At 40.1% G+C, this 24,284-nt stretch overlaps 1 protein-coding gene across 5 annotated transcripts in view; it reads left to right on the plus strand.

Moving 5' to 3' along the window:
• Positions 1-19,790, plus strand: part of fam49al (family with sequence similarity 49 member A, like) — a 31,935-nt gene extending 12,145 nt beyond the window's left edge. The window contains exons 2-12 of one of the 5 annotated variants that reach the window (XM_065948534.1): positions 1,614-1,704; positions 6,739-6,818; positions 10,013-10,134; positions 11,956-12,061; positions 14,925-15,061; positions 15,190-15,267; positions 15,449-15,565; positions 17,064-17,143; positions 17,606-17,732; positions 17,954-18,024; positions 18,119-19,790. In XM_065948534.1, the coding sequence (XP_065804606.1) occupies positions 6,746-6,818; positions 10,013-10,134; positions 11,956-12,061; positions 14,925-15,061; positions 15,190-15,267; positions 15,449-15,565; positions 17,064-17,143; positions 17,606-17,732; positions 17,954-18,024; positions 18,119-18,182 (975 nt within the window). In that variant the 5' untranslated portion in view covers positions 1,614-1,704; positions 6,739-6,745 and the 3' untranslated portion in view covers positions 18,183-19,790. Of the gene's footprint in view, positions 1-1,613; positions 1,705-3,074; positions 3,227-5,678; positions 5,759-6,738; positions 6,819-10,012; positions 10,135-11,955; positions 12,062-14,924; positions 15,062-15,189; positions 15,268-15,448; positions 15,566-17,063; positions 17,144-17,605; positions 17,733-17,953; positions 18,025-18,118 lie in introns of those variants that run through there. The other 4 variants (XM_020643139.3, XM_020643140.3, XM_020643137.3 and 1 more) reach the window with 4 other exon arrangements.
• Positions 19,791-24,284: the final 4,494 nt, after the last annotated feature.

Below are 24,284 nucleotides of genomic sequence, written 5' to 3' on the forward strand. Positions count from 1 at the left end.
GTCAGGAGGTAAATAACTGAAACAAATATCAGACTTACGTTAAAAAAAAAAAACAGTCTTACTTAAAAGATGAAGTTTAAATCAACTCTGTCCAACAATATTAACCTCACTGTGAGTTTACCTCTCTTGACCTTAGCTTCCTGTACAGTACTTGGCCTTTGCCCTTTCCCTGAGAGGACATATCAATAAGCAATAGGCAATTTACTGAAAGGAATCACATGTATGTATCTATCTATGTAAAAGTCCCTAAAAAGATAGAGGACATGTTATTTAAGAAGTGAGTAGTAAAGTTTACAACCATCAAAGTACAAACGTCAATGCTTTCATGTCACTCTAAGGAGAGTGTAATATATCTATCCATCTATTTATCCATCCACCCATTGGTTCATCCAATTCACCTAATTGATAACACTGAACAGATCCCAACTGCTTGTTACCATGAGAATAGGAGGCTGTGTTTCCCTGGCAACTATTCTTCAAAGGCCCCCGCCTCTCTTCAGTCTGCACTCTTTCCTGATGAGATTCGATGATGCAACGGCAGCAGCAGTAGTGTTAATAGTTACACCAGTCAGCCGGTAGAAGACAAGGCTGGAGCTGAGAGAGACGACAAATAAATGAGATTAGCTTAACAAGATTAGTCCATGTCAGAATATAGAAAGGGAGACATGAAAGAACCACCTTCCAGCTTCAGATTTGACCGATTTAGCTTTTTCAAGGGGTAATACTGGTCATTTTGGATGGAAGCTGGAAGGTCCTTTGTGTCTGAACGTTTATGAATGCTGTGTTGAAACTTTACCTCCCAAAAAGTGTTGCTTAATTACGCCCATAATTTGACACAGAAATACATTGTTTGTGTAATTATAAAATGGAATTATTTCATATGACGTCGAAGCAATGGCTCATCGACATGCAAAAAACGAAGAATTGATTTCCACTTCATGCAGCTGAGATTTTCAGCTAGTCTCTATTTATTTTTTTTAGAATCATTATAGTGTAGTTTTCAACAGCAATTTAAATGCAAAAGCTTTAAGAACCATTGTAGCCTACACATCATGGCCACAAACTACACTGGAGCAAAGTTAAGTGCAAGCTAACAAACAGTGGATCATTTTGCAACTTAACCAGGTTTTTTTTTCTTCTTTAGGAGTTAGCAAAGAGCAAACAGAGTTGAATGAAGAGCATATATTGGATCAACATTAGTTGGGTGGATATAAACACAACTTCAAATGAATGCTAACAGGGCTCTGTTAGCCCTGCTAAGTAGGCAACTTAAGCTAACTAGTGATGTTGCATATCTCATTTCTGATGTCCTGTAAGTGAGTAAAACACAGATATTAACGGATTAAACTACCAACGTGCACACGCTGTTTTGAATGGAGTGAGATGTATTAAGATGTAGCACTGCAAAGCTAGCGAGGTTAAAAAAAAACATCCTCATCTTCAAAGCTAGCACATATGGGCCTAGCTGTTTCTTCCCCCCATGCTTTTATTTTCCCACTTTAACTAAAAGTCTTTGACATTTTTTGCTATTGTCCTGGCATTGTACGGTATGTGATGTTGAACTTTGTGTTGATTTCCCTCTCACTGTGTCTATCTGTCTTCCTCCTTGTCAGGTGGTGGGTGCTGATGCTGTAACCTCTGTGTGGAGCTGACAAGCCCTGGTTGATGCAGTGAAGTGTTACGGAGGGATACACACAAGCGAAGGTATGGATGAAAATAAGGATTGAAAAAATCTGTAAAAAAATAAAAAACAAAGAACACAGCAGAGAGCACCACATGGGCGGGTTAGAAAACGGGGAGACGAATGGATAATTTCGGGATACTGAAAGAGCATTGGCATAGAGGGAAGTTGAGAGCCTGGAGAGTATAGTCGCTTCATCCGTTCTATACAGTGCAGCTGCTGAATGGGTTTGATTCACAGGCCACTGAATAACCAGTCAGCCAGTGTGCGACAGAAAGAGAGATCATTGCAGTACGAGGCAGGGAGAGAGAGACGCACAGATGGAGAAAGGAGGTTCAGATGGTAATATTGGTGAGTTAATAGAGGTTGGGCTTGGCAAAGATGAGCAGAGCTGTTTCTGGACTCAGCTAATCCACACTGATAAAGCTCCTGGGCGGTAACAGGAGGAATCTTTCAGTGAGCGCTGAAAGGAAGCTGGGAGGCCTCGCTCTGCTGCTTGGCTTCCAGTCTTGACCAGGTTTGCTTTTCAGATGCCATGTGGGAGCCGAGTCGTGTCTTTATTAAGACTCGAGGAGCCCCTCGGTTTGGTTTCTCTTTCCCGACTACAGATGAGAGCTGTGTGCTTGCACAGTTGCATAAGGGAAGCACTTTGCTCCACTTTCATGCTGGCTGACTGCAAACATTGTGTGTGTGTGTGTGTTTGCGTGTGAGGGAAACTGCAACCAGCAGCCACCAAGCACACTTCCTGATTCGGAGAATGCCATGTCTTAATGTCCAATCAGGGTGCCTAAACAACAATGGCTTTGTTGTGATGTACAGTATGTACAGCAGCTAAACAGGGAACGTGAGTTTACCAAGCTCAGACCCACATTCCCATTCTGCCTCTTAGACTTGTTTGCACCTAAGGGCCACCAGTGAGTCTGAATGGCACCGTGACAGAGATGTACTTGGACAAGACAAGGCCAAAGGAGCCGGGAGACTGCAGCGGAGTGGTGAAATAGAGAAGTGAGGCAGAGATGAGAGCTGGGGGGGATATTTTTTGAGGAACCCATTCTGACGTCAGAAACGAAAGAGAAAAAGAGTTTTCGCTCTTTGCCTTTGAATTTAAGAGAGTTAAAGACACCCATAAGGAGGACAGAGCCAGCGGGAAAAGACAGAAATGTGAATAATACCAACATATCTTAAGCACTCAACGTCCTCACACAGCATGGTGTCTACTTCTACAAGCTGCTTATAAAGAAAACAAAGAGAAGCATGTAGTGCGCTGATCAACTAGAGAAAACCACAGGAACTTTAAATAGATGCCTGAAAAAGAGAAGTGTGAAGTGGACAGAGATACAGAGAGGGAGAGAGAGAGAGAGAGACAGAGGGAGAAAGAGCAAGAGCAGAAGTTTACATCAGTCTCTCAGAAAAGCAGACCAGAGCCGCGGAGAATTGCAGTCATCGCTAACCTGGGATCTACCCACAGCAACAGTTTTTTACAAAGCAGGGAGGACGAAGACAGAAGGGAGGCAAAAAATCTGACAGCTAACGACAAAGGAAGAGGTAAATTGATGGTAGGAAAACAGGGTAAGAACAGAGAGATGTGAGAAGCTGTGGGTTAGTCTCATAATTTCCTGTTTTAAGATGTGAAAGTAAATGTCGGTGAGTCGGTCACATGAATTATTCTTTTAAGACAAGCACTGATTGCTGAATTGATGCATCGGACCACCGTTGTAAGCAGCTGACCCAGTGTGTGAGCGAAGTGGCTGCTTTTTTCCACATCTTGTGCTGAGACGAGCAGAGATATCACCAGGCCAACAGTAACCTGGCAACCATCAGCCGAGCACTGCTCTCTGGATGGACCACATGCTGCTGCTCTAGACTCAGTGTTATCATGTATGAGTGTGGCCAATGTGCAGCTACCTTAAACGCACCCACACACACACACGCTCACCTGGTCTCATGTCAGAAAGCTTTCCTTGCTGTATACGAGGCTGTGTTCTGAAACTCGGCCTGACTTCGCCTTTGCAATCACCTTGTCAGGATGAAGCTCTGAATCTGTTATTCATTTATTCATAGCGTTCTGCTATCTTAGAGCAGGTGGTCTAAAAGTCAAGAGGAGACTAGGTGCGCTTTACACGTTTGGACTGATGCTCACAGGTTCCAGCAGTGATTCAGCATCTAGTTGTCCTACTCCGCCTCCCAGTAGATTTTGTAGTAAGAGTGAACATATGATACAGTAGAAACAGGAGAGAAATGGCTGCTTCTTGTAAATCTGGACCTGCAAGCTGTCTCAGCGGCTGGATGATGTAACTTAATCCCTGCTATCTGTACCTGGATGCTGCATTGCAACACCGGTTCTTGCTGAGTAACAGAGAAAACAACGGGCTCTTTTTGCAGCACGGTGGCTTCTCATAAACATGCTAATGCTGGCCATAAATTACTCTTGCATAGGGGAAACTGATAGGCCTCTGCTGTGTGCTAACATAACACATGAGCACAGAGGGTACGGGAGAGGAAGTGAAACTTGGCAGCTGCTTACATTCTGCTATAAGTCCCTCTATAATCAAGAGCTAGCTTGAATACTCACGCAGCTGAGAGTCCATTTTTCAATGTTCAGTTTCTCGGTTTTTGTATTTATTGTGACATTTTTTCATGCGACATACTCAAAGGTCTACATGTTGCCTCTCAAACCCCTCCCTTTAAGATCCCTTAGCGTTAATGCTGCATTTCAGACACTCTAATCATGTATCAAAAGTGATCAGGCTTATTACTGAAGCTGCATTTTGTTAACAACAAGTGCGTTTTTAAACCTCTGACCATTCATTGAAGCAATTATATATTCCACATGTGTTATATAGTTATAGATCATGCGCTTAAATTCTAAAAAATAAACCTTTTAGAGAGAGAGATATGAGCATCAATAAGATCCATACAATCGTTCTCATGTTACATCATATTGCAAGCATAGGCTTCTGTTAATGCACAAACTCTCCACTTCTTTGCTGGGTTTTTTTTCAAATGTGAATTGATAGCATTTTTCCCACTACACACAATCTTTTGCTGACTTATCAAAACTATGTACAATCGTAAATCGTTCTGCTAAATGTTGAGATAATTATGATAAGTCATAAGAGATTAACAGAAAGAAAGGCTTAAAATTTGATTAATGAATTGTTCGAATTGAAATATAAGTACTGCATCTTCCCCTTAAATCATAAAACGATTGACCAAAAGCTAGTTTTTTAAATATTTTAAATATTGACCCAGGTCTTTTAAATAGTGAGTATCTGATCAGAACACAATTTTTTGGTTTGGCCAACCTTTATGCCCACAATATTTTGGTTTCAGTCCCAGGACTGTGTGATTGTAGAGGTTGAACACCGGGACCACTTTCATGGTATTAGATTGTAAAACACCTGACATATGTTGCTCTATCTGGTGCTGTATATAAACATACAAGTGTGTAGAACTGCTTGTTTGACCCACAGTATAATCTAATAAAGCCTGCATCATTTGTCTCATAAAGTGCTGGCATCTGGCCTTTGGGTATGAAGTATAAAGAGCTTGTCATAAAGTATCCATGGACTGCTGTACATGAAGGGCATTAGGAGAAAGTAGCCTGTGCATTGCAAGCTTTTATTAGGTTACTATAGTAATGTAAATGGATTATAACCACTGCTCAGCTATAGTGACTCCCAATGAGTGAGCTAAATGATTCACTACTGGATTCAGGCCCCCCTTTAATCCAATACAGAAGATGCTGTGCATGGCATGCAAACTGTGATCAGTGTCATTTAAAAAGGGGACGTCTGACTTTGCTTTGGACATATTGCTTAGACAGAAGGATGGAGGAGGAGAGGAAGATGAGGGGTAATTAAAAAAAGGGCAGATGGGTAAAAAATAAAATAAAACACTCACAACCTGCTGTGTTCTCCATGTGCATGCTGTGTATTTTCCTGCAGTTTGCCAGGTTGTGCGTACTGTATGTATTTTGTTGTTTCCTCCTGTCCAGGTCGCCAGCCATGGGGAACCTCATTAAGGTCCTTGGCAAGGATTTAGAGAACTGTCCACATTTTTTCCTGGACTTTGAAAGTAAGTGAGCGTCGGGGGTGTGTGCACGTGTCTGTGTGCTTGAAATGTGGGTGCACATGTGTGCAGCAAAGGTGTTCAGTGGGAGGTCGCTTGGTGGGGTCAGGGGAGGTATTTTTTCGAATGTGAGCTGCTGAGTTGTTTTTGTGGTGTGATGGAGTGTTGTTGTGGGTGTGGTTTGTCATTTTCAGACGCTCTCTAGTCCCACTCTCAGAGCTCTCTAATGCTGAAAGCAGCTCTCGTTTAAACGTGGGTTTGCGTAGGTGTAAATAAGCGGTGCGTAGGTGAAGGCAGTGAGGCAAACAAGCATCAGCATCAAAACCAGTTTCAGAGAGTTTCATTTGTGCTGTTACCTCTTATCCAACAAGATCCCAGTTTTAGCTGATTTACAAATATTTTCTGACATTTTAAAGCCTTTCTAGCTTTGACCTATTTCAACACAAGGTAATGGATTCTTTATCAACTTTTTAGTCATTTTTATTAAAATATTATTATTTATTACAAGAGTAATCTGTTTTTTACAAATGTCTTTTTGTCACCAACACCCGACTATTCTTAATTCCACGGCTTCAGTTTTGAGCGACTCTTCTAACGCAGAGTTTGCATTAGAGAGTTAATATCTACCATGATGTGGTGTATTATACATACCATATCATTCTACTGTTTATATTTCTAAGGTAGAATTGTGAGAATAAGTTGAAGATTTGATTTTAGTGCTACCTTATCAATTATTTTCCTATTGAAATCAAACTCTAAATAACAGCATAGGAGTGGGATTAAAGAAGCTCTGTATCCATGTTGCCATGCTTCACCCAGGACATCCTTCCACCATGCCATCCCAACATACTCCTCTCATCCAGCCCCCCGCCCCAGAAAACCTTCACCTTCACACACATACAGCTCTCACACACATACACACACGCGCACAACCCTGACACCTGTCCCCTCATCACCCACAGACTTCTCCCCTCTTTCTGTTCCAGGGGGCTCATGGGAAACCTCCTGAAAGTGCTGGCTTGCGCCGAACTTGAGCATGGCCCAATAGTTTTCCTTGACTTTGAACGTGAGACCATCCGCTTCTTATTTTTTTTAGTAATCCCTTTCTCTTTGTTGCCTTCGCTTTGTTTTCCTCATTCCATCAGTGTTAGCTGACTATCGTGTCATCTTATATCCTTATATACCCCTTTTCCCTCCTCCACTCCTCTCCTCACACGCCTCTTTATCTTTGGATTTCTGCTCTGGGGACTGGCATTTGAAAGTCACTTGGCTTCCTTCTGAAGGCTCTTATTCACACATTCTACATCTTATAAAAGAAGACAGATGCACAATAGCATGGTGAGGCGGTAACAAAATGACAACAATAATGCTTTGATCTCGGTTCCCAAGCTACAAAAACTGTGGAGAAGTAAACAGAATGCCAGTCCTGCGTGGGTGTCTGTTGCCTGGGGATGATGATGGCTAACAAACAGTCTATCGTCATCCCTCCACCTCTTCATCTCCTCATCCCCTATTGTATGTCTGACCTATCTGTGCTTGTGTGTATGTGCGTGTGTACTGCACCAAATAATATGTGTGAAAGAAAGTCAAAGATTGGGTGAATGGCTATAGAGGAAGTTGGTAAAATCCCTCCCTTTATGTTAGTGAATTCCTACCTTTGCAGTGGGAAAATATCCATCTTAACAAATCATTTGATTTTAGACTCAGTGTTGAAATCGTCTGTTGTTTTTGTAAAGCGCAAAACAGCATTCCCAGAATGCATTCAAATCAGCCATGATAGCAGCTCTGTGAGGCTGTTCATGTTGAGCTAAAAGCTAAAATCTGAATGCTAACATGAGCATATTTGTATAAGATGTGTTTATTAACTTGATAGTTTGACCCATGTCTCAGACCCAAGTCTGGAACATAATGACAATGCTAACATGCTAATGTTAGTTTCTACCCAGCTTCACTTTTTGAGCTAAATGCTACAATCGCTATGTGAACATCTGCGCAACGATAAAGCTAGCATGCTCATGTAGCAGTTTTACGGCAATATGTTCCATCCTGTAGTCATAGCTGAGGGTGTTCGTTTACTTGCTTACAATTGCTTATTTACACTTTCACGCTTATTAACACAAGTCCATGCTTTAAGATAAACAAAACAAAAATGTGGCTTTTTGTTTTGGCTGAGTTGGACTCCTTGAGACTTTGTTAGGCTAATGCCTAGACGTGCTGCATTCAGAACAAATCATCTTTGACAAAAAAACGACTCCTCAAAAGGATTTTAACACTGATTATGAACGTAAATAAATTGTTAAGATGGAGCTATTTTGTAGTGTATCCCAACATAATCTTTTCCTTCTCCACCACTTTTCCCTTTAACGGCTGCTTCCTCCTCCCTCCGTAGTTGCAGTTTGTTACAGGTGGAGTGGGAGAGCTCATGCTGGCGAGAGACGTCAGCTGTCAAACAGGCTAAATTTACTTTTTATTTATTATGCCTGTGATTCACCATAATTTCAAAGCAAGTTAGATGAGTCAGACTGAGGCATTACATCTTTAGACACATGCCTCTGCCTCTCCACCTCTCCGCCATCAGTGAGCTCTCCTTATCAACCAGTCACCTCTGTCACATAGCTTGAGGTTTTGTCTGAAATATACTGAGCGATCATAAAAAAAGAAAAAATGTATGGCCTAATGCTAATCATTATACCATGTAATAGACTTTTGAAAGATCAGAAGCAAAGTAGGGATCATTTCTTTTATAAAGTTGTCCTCTCAGAGTAATAAACATGATGCTTTGCGGTATCTGTTAGTCACCATGTGCAGTAAAAAGACTCTCAATCCTCAAGTGCAAAATGAAGATAAAATGTAAGTACCTTTTGGGAGCTAACATCTTCCTGCTTTAAAAAATAATTTAGCATAGAAATGAAATAGTATCAGTCATATTTAATCTTGCAAAGAAGCAAAATCATTCTTTAATGCTATGAGTTGAGTGTTCTTTTAATAACAAGATAACAAGATACAAAATGTAATTTTGTTTACTAGAAATGCAGGAGCCCATTAACGAGGAGTCATCTCTAAAATAGCCGTGCTTGCTTTCTTTATAATGGTAGCCCGTGTGCACCTAGGACAGCAAATATTTCATGATTACTATTTCTCTGCAGGAAGGCAATGCCTCAGGGTGCAAAAATAATCAGCGGTGCTACTTCATGTAGAGAACTGGGCACACTGCTCTCACTTTATACCTGAGTCATATTGTGATAAGTAGTTTGAAATCGAACACTAAACACAAGGATGACTCATGAGAGTGCATCTTAAATCGTGTCCCTCAAACATTTTAATCTCTGCTGTATGCGTGCAGCACGCCACATGGGCAAACAAAGCAGAACTGTGACTGGGAGGTGCCCTGCGGCAGAAACACTGAGTTTACAGTTGGTGTGCTGCTCAGTGTGTAAGTGTGAAAAACAGACAGAGAAAGAGCGAGCACACCCAGAGGTTGTTCTTTCTGCTGCTTGTTTGTTTTAACATTTCTCACAATTAAACCTCATGGGCAAAAAAAAAAAATGTCTCTCTTCATTCATAGATAAGAAAGGGTAAAAGAAAGTGAGAAAAAGATGGATAGCATTATTATATCAATCTAATGGGACAATTACACCTATCCAAGTTGATATTAATCTCCACTGAACCAATGGTTCTTCAGATGATTACAGCTCAGGAGTTGGAAATGTCCAAGTGATGCAATTGAGGCACTTTTATGGCAGCAGAAGACCGTTAAAATGTTCAACTATCAGTGGAAACATCCTCATCCAGTAATTCACTGAAGTGAAACTGGTTTGTCATCTTCCGGTCCTTCAGGGTGACCACAAGCCTGACTGTGTGACAGAGTGGGGCTTGCAGGTCTCTTGTTATAATACTGTTGGATAAATTTAATCATTTACACACCGGCTAGATTTTGATCTCAGATTAGTACAGTTGCTATAATTCAGTGAACATTTATTTATCTCAGGTTTGTATCTGGCCTGATAGGATGTCACCTTTTAGCTCTTTCTTTATCACTAACCTCCCTCTTTCCTCAAATCTCTTCTTTTTCTCCTGACATTTTCTTCACACCCCCCCCCCCCCCCCTTTTCCTCTGTTCTACCTTCTCCCCTCTATATTTTCATCACTACCCGTAACTTACATCACACTTTCACTTCCCACCCCCTCCACCCTCCTCTCTCGCCCTGTCTTCCTCTGGCCCTTCTTCCCCTTTGCTTTCCTTCTGTCCTCTCCTTCCAGATGCCCAGCCCACAGAGGCAGAGACAGCCGTGTGGAACCAGGTCAGCGCCGTGCTGGAGGAGGCACATGGGATCCTAGCAGAGCTGCAGTCCTATAATGGCGCGGGCCAGGAGATACGAGAAGTAAGCACGAAGCAGTAGTCATGTGTTGAACCTTGATTCGTCAAGCCAAAAAGTAACACACATGTGTGATTCACGTGACATGACAGGATGACATTCTAACTGGGGTATCATACCACACACACAGTACGGTGAGAGGCATAGTTAGAAGTTAGAAGCCTGGCACTGTATGCTGCTCTCTCACTGGCTCTCTTAGTGTGTTCAGGTGCAGCTTTTCTCAGCGACGCGTCACTTTAAAGTTCCCTCTGCAGTGTGAACGATCGCTGCTGATTGCTCAGCTGTTGGCTTTGCTCTACTTGTTAACAAATAGCCCTGAACTGTTTCCTTTCTTTGTTTCTGACCCTTGAGATCTCAAAACATTTAATGAGAACAGACACAATATTGAAGTTACGTTTTCACTGAGATTAAACCTGTTTTTCTTGACTAAGATTGGATTTCTGAAATTTGCAAGGTAGTTGGGCCATAACGCAGAATATGCCTGAAGTGTTCTCTGTGCCATAGAGCTGCGTTGTTCAAAAAATATTCTAATTTACAATACGTACAAATCAAATGGGCACAAATAATGTACCAAAGCAATGTTTAACAATTGCATGACCCACAATGATGCCATGCATGAATGTATGCAGGATGTATCACCAATTCCTGTCATGTTCCTGTGACTTCAGGCAATTGGTTCACACTTAATAGTAGTAGTAAAGTCATTCACTATTACAAGTACAGTAACATGTGTCATCATAGATGTTTATATCTGAGCACCAGTTTGAGTTAAACAGATATGGCTCTGCATGCTTCTAGGCTGAACAATGAACCAACGCTGTCTCTAATAACTTAAACTGATTCCCTGAACGTTCTAAACAAAAACACAATAATAAAAACATGATCTATTTTAATGATTATTTGGATAACCTGTTAATGTTAAAGGCTTTATATGCGATGTTTTGATCCAGAAGATGTCGCCCTTGAGCACCAGCATGAAACCAAAACAACTCGCGCTGCATTGTTGTGTTAGCATGCTAATGCTAGCGATCTTTATTATGCTCGTATCTTCACACTGCATGTAAATTTACACGAAAAGACTGTGATCTAGAAACGCTTACGTGACATTCAATGAAACAGTGAGTACAGTATGTTATTCTTCTTTTCGCTAGTCCTTCAATTAAACAACTTTTAAACGCGAGGGGATGAGCCGGCCGGCCGTCCCGACGATGTAAACAAACTGAAGATAGGACTCAGAAAACTCTGAAAGCATCACAGACAGTGGGACTCGGGTGTTACACCCATTGTAGACAGTCATGACTCACAGAGTTATTTTCAGAGGATATACTTGATTTCTATTATATTTAAGTGTGAAAAATCTCAGATAAAGCCTTTAATTTAATTGTGAACTATTTTCTATTGATTATTGCAAACAGCCATTGTTAATGTAGGCTCTGCCTCCAGGGGGCTCTCAATCAATACAATAATGAAAGATGACATTGAGGCTGGTGGGGAATCATAGGAGTTCTCTCTCTGCTACCCCCAACCCCAGATGAAAACAAACACCGCGTTGACCATGACTTTTAAAAAATCCCTTAATGATTAATTATTTCCCTTATTGAGAAACATTTGCTAAAATTGTAAAAAAAAAAAAAAAAAAAAAAGAACAGTAATCTGCTGCTTAGTTTATTCTAGAGATTTGTTTGGGAAAAAAAAGTTCAATAACACAAATCTTATCATGAAAGGAACTTTTTTTCTTCTATGTTGAAAATAGAATAGGATAGATGAGATTGAGATGAGTTTTTTAAATCATTTTTGCTAAGTAACATCTGTGCTCTCTGCCCGCAGGCCATCCAGAATCCAGGCGACCTCGCACTACAGGAGAAGGCCTGGAATGCAGTCTGCCCCCTGGTGGCCAAACTGAAGCGCTTCTATGAGTTTTCCCTTCGACTGGGTAAGCATATCTAATCAATTGAGTTCATACAGTAATTTCAGGAAAATTGTAAACTCTCTACTGTTAAAATTAGACGTCAAATTGGAACTGGAATTAAAACCACAAGCAGCTGTATCCTAAAAGTAAATTCAGAGTTTTTGATGTCAGTTATTAGAGGGTTCATATACTTGTTTTTTGCGCATCTTATGTCCTTTTTTGGTTTGTGTTTTCACTTTTCTGACAGAAATATGTGTGAAGTAGTTATTTGAAATCTTTATTCAAACATGCATTTGCATGGCACTTAAGTGTACAGGATGTACTGACATGCTGAACACACAGATTAGTCTCACAGATTAGAACTGTATGAAGACACTGGCTCTGTGTATTTTTTATTTTTTTAACAGCTATTTGACTGTTAAAGGATGTGAGATATGTCACAAGTCTAATACTTGTCAGACTGTTTGTCTCTCACCATTCTGTCTCTAAAAATACAATAAGTACGATATTTTGACCACAACAGAGTGACAGCATTGTAACCTATATGTTTCACCGAGCTTTAAAAATGAGGCAGATTAACATCCAGGTGGACTGTAATCATTACGAGCAGCGGGGAGAAGCTCATCTTGTAGTCTGCTGCTTCACAGCTCGCCTTCATGTACCACCAGCCTGATTTTACAGGCATTTCAGTCCGACAACACACGCTCTCTATACACACACTATGAAGTCCTCCCAGCCATCTCTGCAGCATCCTGACCTAGCAGGCAGGCAGCCGTTGCTACGGAAACAGTACATGTTCGTCCAGTACAGAGAGAGTAAAGAGAGAGAGAGAGAAGTATGAGCAGAGAAATAGAGTTTGGCTGCCGCCTGCTCTGCCTTCCAATAATACTTCGATCTCATGGACATCATGTTCTCAGCTTACTGAAGAGGGCTGACTAATAATTAATGATAATGTATCAGTACAACAGATATGTTGTCCACTCGCCGCCCTCATTACAGAGACGAGGGGATCCAATCTTAACGACTAGAGGGGTGCTAATTGGATGACCCCTCCTGTTTTTGCGCTTAGAACCCCCTTTCTCTTTTATTTATGTGTTTGATCAAAGGGGTAATAAGAGGTTAAGCGGCCCCGCGTAAAGTAAACAAACAGCTGCGGTGTCTCTCAATCCAATCTGTCAGAATAAACCCTCGGGAATCAGGGCTCAGGGTAGTGCTCTGTGCTAACAGCAGGAGGGGGAGCCGGTTTCTGGCCAGGCCCTTTAGATGAAACACTTCTCTGCTGTATTTATAGAAGGTCCTCATGCATATTTAATGCAGAGGAAGGGATGAAGCCTCGAGGGACTCTGCTTCTGAGGCATTACAACTACATACAGCCTCTGAGGTCCAGCTCATGTGTCTGATTAGATGGAAGAAGCAGAGAACTGCAAAGGCTTAGGTTCAATAGCAGATGTGACACAGTGAATGTGTGGTCACGGATACAGTGACCGAAAAGATAATCAGGGTGTTAGAAGATTTGGGATGGGATCTCTAATGGAGTATAGACTACATGGGGCGCGCGCACTAAACAATGCGCCACCAGCACCCCGACAAATCATTTTTATTTCAAACATTTAATAATTTATAGGAAGTACATTAGTAAGTATTTGGATAGTAGTAGGCCAAACATAAGTTTAAGCATTATATTAAGTGTATTCTGGAGTCTTAAATTATCCATCTTGACAAGTTATTTCAGTTGGTTTGGGGCATTTAAGTCTTCTTGAGTTTTTTTTAAGTCTTCGAAAATTGAACATTTAATACCATGCTTGAGTTTGTATGAGCCCAGTGGTACTTTGATTAAAACACTATAAGCTTGATAATAAAAGAAGCATGTTTACAATGTAAAGTGTATACTACAGTAGCATGCTTACAGGTGTTTATTACAATTGATGCAAAAACATGACAGCTAAGGCAGATGGAAACACCATCAGTTTTGACGTTTTTGTTCATAAATCCAGGCCCTGCAAAAATATAAATATTGACCTGATGATAAAAGTAATTATGGAAAAGATAAACTTAAACAACTTAAGCAAACTCAAAGTCTTTTAACAGGTCTTTGGTAGAGCTACTAAATATGTGACAAAAGTTTTAGTAAGCCTTTTGTTGCTCCAGTGGTTGATGATCAAAATCTTTTGAATTGCCTCAAGTGATGTCACTTGCGTACCACAGTTAGTGCAAGTTTAATAAATAATCAAACTTTCTCCAGTAGCATTTGGTGCTTCTAGACATCCATTCTAAATAAGTGGAGTATTTTAAAAGTGAACACCAGTCGTTGAAGCGATCGTGAATGTATGCACCAAATTGCCCGGCCTAACTGGTGGGCACTGGGCAGAATGATCCACAGACAACGGCTGCCAGCCCTGGGGCCGTGAAGCCATTCTAGCTAGAATATATAGATTTTTAAAAGAACCACCAAGTAAAGTGTTTAACAGGCGTGCAGTTCCAAAGCCTGAGGGCTGAAATGGCAAATTTCCAGTCACTTTAAAAGTTAAATTCTAGTCCAGAGGGCCCTCTTTTAGGACATTAACTCTTTTTTTCACGAGGTGATCCAAAGGTCTGTCGTACTGCCTGGGGCCAGGTCCCACTGCACTTCAAAAGTGCTAGGTCCATTACCAAAAGCCTGCACTGATATCCACTAAAGAAGTGACACAGTCGAGGTAACAACAGTTTAAATGATGCTGCTGTAATTCTGTTCTTTTTTTATTAATCTGGTGATGTGAAAAAGCCTTCAGCCACAGGCCAGATTAGAGAGAATATCAGTTTAATGCGGAGGAGGTATAAATACTGTGCAGTAGATTACAGTTTGTGTGAATAAATATTTGTAATGTATTATATGTCTGTGTGTTTGTAGAGAATGCCCTACGCAGTCTGCTGGAGGCGCTGACCAGCCCGCCGTACGCTCCTATGCAGCACCTGGAGAGAGAGCAGGCTCTGGCCAAACAGTTTGCTGAGATCCTTCATTTCACGCTCAGCTTTGATGAGCTAAAGGTGAAGAGAATTCATCCAGGCTTAGCAACAGCCTACAGACCTTTAATGTGCTGAAAAATCAATATCTTGAACATACTATCTTGAACTGCCTTTTGAAAAATGAAATGAACTCTCCTGTCACAATGCAGATGACAAATCCAGCCATTCAGAATGACTTCAGTTACTACAGGAGGACTATCAGCAGGAACAGGCTGAACAACCAGCAGGTGAGACCTTTGATAATCAGGCTGTTAATGTTGCATACAAGAATGAAATGTTAAGTGGAAGCAGCTGGAGTCATTTCTTCTTCTAACAAAGACACGTAAAGCCAGCCATATTTCATTTGTTACACAAGGTAAAGCTCTCCTGATTTTGAAACATGTCATGTCCTTTTGTATTGGCACACAGCTGGAGGCGGAGAATGAGGTTAACAATGAGATGGCCAATCGGATGTCCCTGTTTTATGCTGAAGCAACACCAATGCTGAAGACTCTGAGCAACGCCACTACCAAGTTTGTTTCAGAGGTAATATTCCTGTTCTTTCAAAGTCAGACCAAAACATAAGTGTACTCTATGACTTGGAGAATATTAGCAGCAGGCTCAGTTGGTAGAGTCGGTCGTGTCACTACCAGAAGGTCGAGGGTTCGATCCCCAGCTCCTGCACATGTCCGACGTGTCCTTGCTCAAGACACTTAACAACAAGTTGCTCCTGCTGCTTCTTCAGTGGCGTATGAATGTGATAGCCTCTGCCATCAGTGTGTGAATGTATACAGTAGGTGTGACCTGAGGTGTAAAAGCGCTTTGAGTAGTTAGAAGACTAGAAAAGCGCAATACAAGCTCTAATCCATTTACCATTTACCATATTTTAAATCTGAGATGTCCTGTGTATTCAACTCTTGTATTCTTTGAGTGAACGTTACATCAAATTAAAAGATAAAAAAGTAGCATTTAGGTTATTTGTCAGTCAAAGAAGACAACATGGTTGGAAAGACTCTTACAGTAACAAGTAACTAGATGATGTCAAATAAAGATTAAGTGCACAGAAGTATGAAGGAGTAGAAGTATGAGTAGTACGATGTGCATAAATCACAGCACTTAAAATCAGATCTTAATTACGGGACTTTAGCGAATGCACATAGTTTGGTTATTAAACTGCAAAAAGGTATTAATGTATCATATTCATCAAACACATATTGTCAGTTTGATTTGATGTAGATTCTTTTTAACCTCAGGGAGAATCTGCTTTACTGAGAACTTTTTGAATAAATATGACAGAGCAAAGACAAACTCGAACAAATGTGCATCCAACAATAACTTTATCACTTTTCTCTCTAGTTTAGACATTACAAATGTCAAGACTTCTTGTGCTAAATATAATAATCAACAGAGCACAAAATACACTAATTAATGATTTCAATTATTACATGACAAAGTCAGGTCTGCTGAAATGAATGAAAAATCTGGGTTTTTACACTGTAAAAAATATAGATTTTGAAAAAGCTTTGCATTTAACGTTGTACTAATAAGAGGCTTGATAATCAGTTGTAGGGTTTAACAAATGGATGCTCACACTTCACCACACTACTTTTCCTCAATTGGCCATGCTGGACCATTGCGTGAAAAATCCCCCTTCTCCCTGCATTTCCTGTCAAAACACTATTTTCGACTGGAAGACGCAGGAATTTTTGAAACCCTGCACTTTACACATCAGTGCATCTTGACAGCTCAGTTTTTCAGAAACCCTCCTTAGACTCATGTAAAATGTAGATGACATGCTGGCCATGACTGCCTTTTAGCAAAGTAGATGCTCTGTTCCTAAAACTTTGACTGAACTCTGCAGATGAGCTCTGTCTCCCCCTTGTGGTCATTTTGCTCAGTGAAATAAACTAAGGGGGGGATTTTCTGTGTGCTAGTGAGGGAAAGAGTGAACATTTTTGCTTTTAATCATGTATTCACATTTGTGTAATTTTTAGGCAGCGATTCTTATTTTTGTGCTAATGTCTCCTTTCTTTCTGCCCTTCAGAATAAGACCTTGCCCATTGAGGACACCACAGACTGTCTGAGCACCATGGCTTGTGTGTGCCGTGTAATGCTGGAGACTCCGTGAGTACTCTTCACTCTTTCTCTCATCTCTATCATCCCTTAGTCAACCCATTGCCTTCTCTCCTTGTCCTTCTCTCAAAAGGTTGATAGCCTGGATTTTAATTAACAGGCCTTTTCAAAGTTAACACAAAAGAGGCCTGTTCAAAGTTGAGCCACTAATTCAATCAACTGAATACAACGTATTCATAGACTGAATCATCCAGAGAGTCCGTCATGCTAAATTAAATATATTTAAAACTTTTTAAAAAGATGTCTTTATGTGAATGAAAAGTCATTAGCAACTCGATAAAAGACCGAAGCCCCAAAGTGCTTTAAATAAGAGCAGCAATAATCTCTGTCATTCGGAGGTCATCCCAGCTCAATATTTCATGCGGTCTCACGTCTTATTCAAAAACTTTAAGGATGATTTTTTTTTTTTTTTTTGTTAAACTCCTTTTTCCTCAATGACTTTCTAATTTCCAGGGAGTACCGTTGTCGATTCACCAACACAGACACCATGCTGTTCTGCATGAGGGTGATGGTGGGAGTCATCATTCTCTATGACCATGTTCACCCTGTCGGGGCTTTCGCTAAAACCTCCAAAATTGATGTGAGTATATGTTGCCTTTGTGCGCGGCCTATGATCAACTATAAAGTGATGAAATCAAAGCTATTTGTCAGATTCCCTGACAGAATTGCATCGCCAGTTCAGATCCCTTTCTCTCGTCATGGTTGCCTGTTTTGTGGCTGCAGCAGCTGCTGCAGGAGATCAGGTGGATCTGAGGCTGCTGACCTTTCTCTAACATCCAGTGTTGTCTTTGTGCTGCGCAGATGAAGGGCTGCATCAAAGTGCTGAAAGAGCAGCCGTCCAACAGTGTGGAGGGACTTCTGAACGCACTGAGGTGTGTATAAACCTGTGTCTGTGATGCAGCTATAAACTGAGACATGACTCGTTTTCTGTTTCCAACACATCTCTCCTCGTCGCCTTCTTTCTAGGTACACGACACGACATCTAAACGATGACAGCACCTCCAAACAAATCAGGGCCCTGCTGCAATGAAGAGGAGGCGAGGGGTAGAGAGAGGAAGGCGTGCACTTGAAGGAGGAAACAAACGCTAGTTGCTGATAAACCTGTTTGTTTACAATGAACAAAGAAATTCATCTCCAGGTTTATAGAAACCTGATGATAATAAGAAGAGGAAAATAATTATATATATTGTCAGCTATCCATCATTCTGTCTCTCATTTTGTAAAGTAAGAAAAGAGAAAAAAAAGCAAGAAAAGAAAATATAGATATATATTAAAACAAGTGAAAACAAGCTGCAGATGACAAATACGTAGGATTAAAGAGGAAGCTATATTGCAAAATCTAAGGTTGGAATCAAAGCAAACTGAAAATGTAAAAAGGGGTTATGTTCCAGCAGTAGTCTGACGAGTATTTTTGCACACACTTTAAAAACAACGCCATTCTCCTTCTCCCTGATATCTGATCCCGGATACTTCCTGTTCCCCCCCCTCACACACTCAGTTTTACCAAAAGCTGTCTCCTTCAGCTGCACTGATCTCCACCTACAGGCGATTTATGGAGCAATGTGATGGATGCACTCCGGAGATTTGCTTTGTTTGTTTCTGTTGTGCATCTGTGCACCTGAAGGAAAGGAGGCAAGGACATGAGTAGTCTTCGGAGGATGTCTCCATTTTCACCCTGATTTCTTCCTCATGGCCTGTCACTATTACCTGCTCATCCTTCCATCCAGCTCCATCCATGGGATGTGTAGTTTTTTCCTTGACACAAAAACAACTCCATCCACTTTGTGTGCCCTTATGCTGTAAATGTTCCAGCACAAAACAATCTGGTGAAGTTGTCTGGCTTTACTTGAACAATGTTGTTCACTCTCTCTCTTTCTCCATGGTGCTAATGTGGTTTAGATATCACAGTACTACTTACTTTTTAGATACCATGAACAATGTGTTTATTTATCCCTTTTTGTGCTGATATTGTGTGATTTAACATCAGGGCACAAACAGGGATGAATGACCTGAAGGGGTTCAAGAAACACATCATAGGAAACCACAGCACACTTACTTTTTCACCCAGTGCCAAAGCTCATTGGTTTTTGCTTTTTTTTTTTTTTGCTATGGAGAGCGACTTGAAAAGGAGAGTTTGAGGGGATGAAATCTTCTAGCTGAACATCACTGATCATCATTTTAGGTGCATATGAGGGTGAGGAACAGCCAAGAACATTTAAAAGAATAACACAAACGTCTAAGGCGGTCATATTTACACATTTGCATTTTAAGAGAGAGATCTGAGTGTTCCAGTGTAAATATGTGAAGATTTTCTCAGCAGGCATCTACGTGGTCAGCTTGGGTCCTCAAGGAAATACACATCCTTATACAAATGAGGTTTTTTTTTTTTTTTTTTTAGTTGTTCAAGAACTTAGTAATTGATTTGGTGGGAACTAAAAATGAGAACAAAAAAAGATTCAAAAGGAGATTAAAAAGAAGTGCTGTACTTTGGATGTCTATAGCCCTTAGTCTAATTTAATTTGATCTTATAATATATTTTCCATACAGGAGTATGTGCACAAGCATAGTCTGTATAAATATATAGATGGCATGTTGTACAAGTTCTGACAGAAATGTGTAAATAAGGTGTTTTTATTCATTTTTAATTGTTCAGTGACGCTGAAATTGGGTATGTGTTGTCTCTCAGAATTACCATGCGTTTGGCTTGGACCATCGGACTTGCTGTAGTCATAGGTTTCAGAAATTCAGCTTCATTATGGCAAATGAACCAGAGGGAGGGGAGGGTCGCTAAAGGGGTGGGATAGGGGCTGTCCATTTGCTTGTTATTTTGTACATTTTGTGCAACAATAAACTTGTCATTTATTACATTCAACCATTGATGTTCTGTGTCTGTAGAGCTTACTTACACTAACCTAATTATATACCGTTTATGATGTATTAGGGTTCATTATAATGGAGCACTCATTTAATCTTTATGTGAGGTTTTTAAAAAAAAAAACACCTCAATAACTGATGTTATTTCACTTCATCTCATGGCTTGTGCTGCAGGTGTTTCTACTCATCTGGTGGAACTTAGTTGGAGCTGCTAACAGGCTTTTTTCAATAGTTTTTGTAACATAAGATAATAAAGAGTAAGGTCTTTTACCTGCTTTTTGAAAAGTGTCTTGAGATAACATTTGTTATGAATTGGCGCTATATAATTAAAGATTTATTGATTGAATAGAGGCTGCACAGTGGTTCAGTTAGCGCTGTTACCTCACAGCGAGGAGGTTCCTGGTTGGAATCCCCGTCGGACAGGAGCCTCTATGTGGAGTTTACATGTTCTGCCTCTGGGTACTCCGACTTCCTCCCACAGACCAAAAAAAAAACCCCTGCTTGTTATGTCAACTGGTGACACTAATTTGCCTGTAGGTTATGTTTGAATGTGAGTGTGGCTGGTTGTCTGTCTCTACATGTCAGCCTTCTGATTGACTGGCCAACAGTCCAGGGCGTACCCCGCCTCTCGCCCAGTGACAGCTGGTATCGACTATAGCCCACGTGACATCGAATGGGAAAAGCGGTAAGGATAATGGATGGATGATTGAATAGATAAGATTAAAAATGATCTTACACAGAATCTTGTCACATATGCACAGGATGTCAGTGTAATCACAAGGATTAGGTTTAAGGGTCATCCTTATCATGTGGGACAAAATCAACACTGCAAACTAATTATGATGATATTAATAATAATAATAATAATAATAATAATGATAATAATAGTAATAAACAACTAGGCCATGGATGTAATACAAGTTATTCTGAAGCTTCTTCTATATAAATGAGGGCAAAGTTGTAAACCTCAATAAGCTGTGAAGAGTGAAACAGGTTTCTCCTATCTGATGGAGACCCTCCATGTAGATTTTGCATAAATTCAAGAGATCACAGGATGATTATTAAGATGGCAACCAACTAAAACAAAATGTATTAAATCAGCTAAACTCAATTTGGGTGTTTTTTTTGTAAAATATTGTGTTCTTTACAAATTACATATAATTTAGATTAGCTGAATATTTCTTGCTTTTCTACATCATCATAACGTAATTACACATTGATCTCTTATGTTCATATAATATGAATGGGTAAAAGACTCCACCTGACTAATCACTTATTAACATGAATCCTGTGTTGAAAGGTCATGTGCTCCAAAGAGGTTATGAATCACTGCTGTACAGATTATAACAAAATCAAAACATAAATATTATGAATGAAAAATAAAGGAAAATAAATTAAGTGAGTTGGACAGCAACCAAATTTAGAGTCTAAGCGGAATCCAAAACACACACACACACACACACACACACACACACACACGCACAAACGCACACACACACACAAACACACACACACACACACACACACACACAGCCTAAACCAACACACTTTTTAAATAAGCATAAAGTAGATGCATGACATCTTCACTCAATGTCATTTTTAATTTTTAACATGAATTTTATTTGTCTTTCAGCCCAAAACACTGAACTCTTGTTATCTTTTTATAGAAGTTTCCCATGACATCCATCTTTATGCACCACAGATATTATATTTTCATCAGTCTCAAGTCTTATAATCATACACCTCAAATGGTACAGTGTGATCTCCTATTACAAAATGTACTTTAACCACAATCCCTAACTTACCACAAGGGGGCACCAAAAGATCAGCGAATGAAAAAACCCTTACCAGCCAATTAAGATAAATTATGAGAAACCTTCTTTATTTGGTATCAAAACAGAAGATGTTCACTACACCCAAAACAAAGAGGACACTTGTATAATAGATAGATGAGAGAAGAGATCAAACTTCTGTTGGCCTGTCATGTTGGAGGAATAAACGACTTTGAAACAGTGACTGTGTTAACATCATCTTTGTGGAATCACTACAAGTAGCTGTTATGAAGACAGTTTTTAAAAGAATGATTTTCTGTCCTGTCCTTTCTGTCTGTCCTGCTTGTACTGTACAGTGAGAGTACTAGAAGGACTAAAGTAGGGCAAGAGGACACAGGAGAGCCTGTCAGAAGTTATATATGGAAAAGAGAGCAGCATGCAGATACTGTACCATCAAATAGTGCAAAATGCAACCGCCGCTTATACAGAGAACAAAGAAGTGTGTAAAGAGAGACGTGGACTCTACACACTCAGCGCTATTGGGTGCAAAATAAAAAGATAGCAGGCAAATACTGTCTCTGGTAGTTGGAAGGGGGAGTTACTTGTGTACAACGGACCACAGATATGGCTTTGTGCCCTAACTGTCATGCAATAAATAAGGAACCAAGGTCTTACTTTACTTCCTTAATGGCAAGGATTCAAATTCAACACTCCTGAGTCCTGACAAATGTCAGTTATTTACAGTCTTTCAACAGACAATATGAAGCACATGATAACAGAAAGTTAGACCAGACAGTCACAGAAAAAAAAAAGTAGATTAACTGTGAATTTCTAATTTGATGCCAAAAACGACATGATATAAGTGTTCTGGATTTCATCCTTGTCAGGGTGAATAAGCGTCCATCATGGGACAAATAAAACTCATTCAAACACTATTGGAGTTAGCAAATCATAATTTCAGGAGGTTTTAGACTGCAGCTGGTGGATCCCCCACCACAGCAAATATGAACAGGAGTTAAAACAATATCCATCAAAAATAATATTCAAATATTCAACCTTAGTTTTATTTACAAAAACAAAACACCTGCAGAGAAAACACGTTCTGATTAAGGGGATTTTTTTTTTGTCTGGTGGGTTGTACTCTTCCAACAGATAATCAAAACTTCCCCTGAAATGTTATGCAAATCCCTCTCCTGCATTGGAACTTTCCCTCCAAGAGCCGCGCGGCTGCTAGCAGGGCTCGGCCCAAGTGGATCATCCGTTAACAGTTAACTGCTCCAAGGAGGGAACACCTTATCAGCCAAACTGTGGGCTGTGTGATATTACTGTAATACCACAGTTGTTTCCCTCCATTTGAATCTCCTCCCGCCTTTCAAAGAACTTTGACACACACACACACAACAATAAACAGTCTTTTTCCCTCTTTTGTCCCTTTCACACACACACACACACACACACACACCTACTGATGAACACACCAGGCCTGACTAATCTGTATCAGCAGTGGTCATTGTTGTCAGGCGTGTAATCAGCCAGTTAGTGTCAGTTACAACTGCGGCTCTACACGAGCTGCATGATACAAAATGCGCTATCTAACTGTAATGGGCGGCATATCTGAATGCATGTTACAAAGCAGAATGAATCGTGTATTTGTGAGGCCTAAAGAAATGCTTTTTAACAGTTTAGGGGGGAAAAAAAGGATTCTGGTGAAATGTATTACATTACGGTACATTACTGTCTTTTCTTTAACGATGACTGCTCACATTTAAACCGTGTCAAAAATACACAGTTCTACTACTTTGTTCAATACGTTTGTTTGTTTTTAACATTGTTAACGATTAACCCTGGAACATACCTTATGGCAGGAGGATAAACAGGTTTCGTTGTACAGGAACACTAAAAGACAAAAGACATCCACTTATAACCTCATCTTTAATTTCAACACAATATTATTTAATTTAAATAACTTTATTCATTAGTAACTTTTTGTGCAGAAGCATCAGTGTATACAACACATAACTAGACAGATAACAGGCTAATAGTCAGCAACATAGAAGTGGAGCGTGTCTGAAAAGTTTAAAATGCTACCTGTAAGAATATGGTGCTAACAAATAAGAGTAAATAAAAGAGCGTAATGGTTGTGCAGTCTGTGTGTGAATAAGGATTTTGAAAAGTCCACACATTTTAGTCATTCTACCTTGTAGATGCTGCTCAGTGGTTCCAGGCCCTGACATATGATACGGCCTTATTCTTTGCACATGGATTGCTTTTTTTTAACATTGTTTGTGTTCGATTAACAAACTCACACTCACTAATTCATTCAAAAAAGTGAAACACATGAGCATGCTACTTCTGGTTTGAGGAGAAAAGAGTAATGGCATGACTTTGTTTGTTGAAGAATGACTTCAGGACAGTAAATAACCTCGGGTCTGGATATTAATATCACATATTAGTACGTCAGCTGTTGAAGTCTCCTTCACAACTAT

The sequence above is a fragment of the Labrus bergylta genome, chromosome 19 (genome assembly GCF_963930695.1).
Source record: "Labrus bergylta chromosome 19, fLabBer1.1, whole genome shotgun sequence".
In the NCBI taxonomy this organism is placed as follows: domain Eukaryota; kingdom Metazoa; phylum Chordata; class Actinopteri; order Labriformes; family Labridae; genus Labrus; species Labrus bergylta.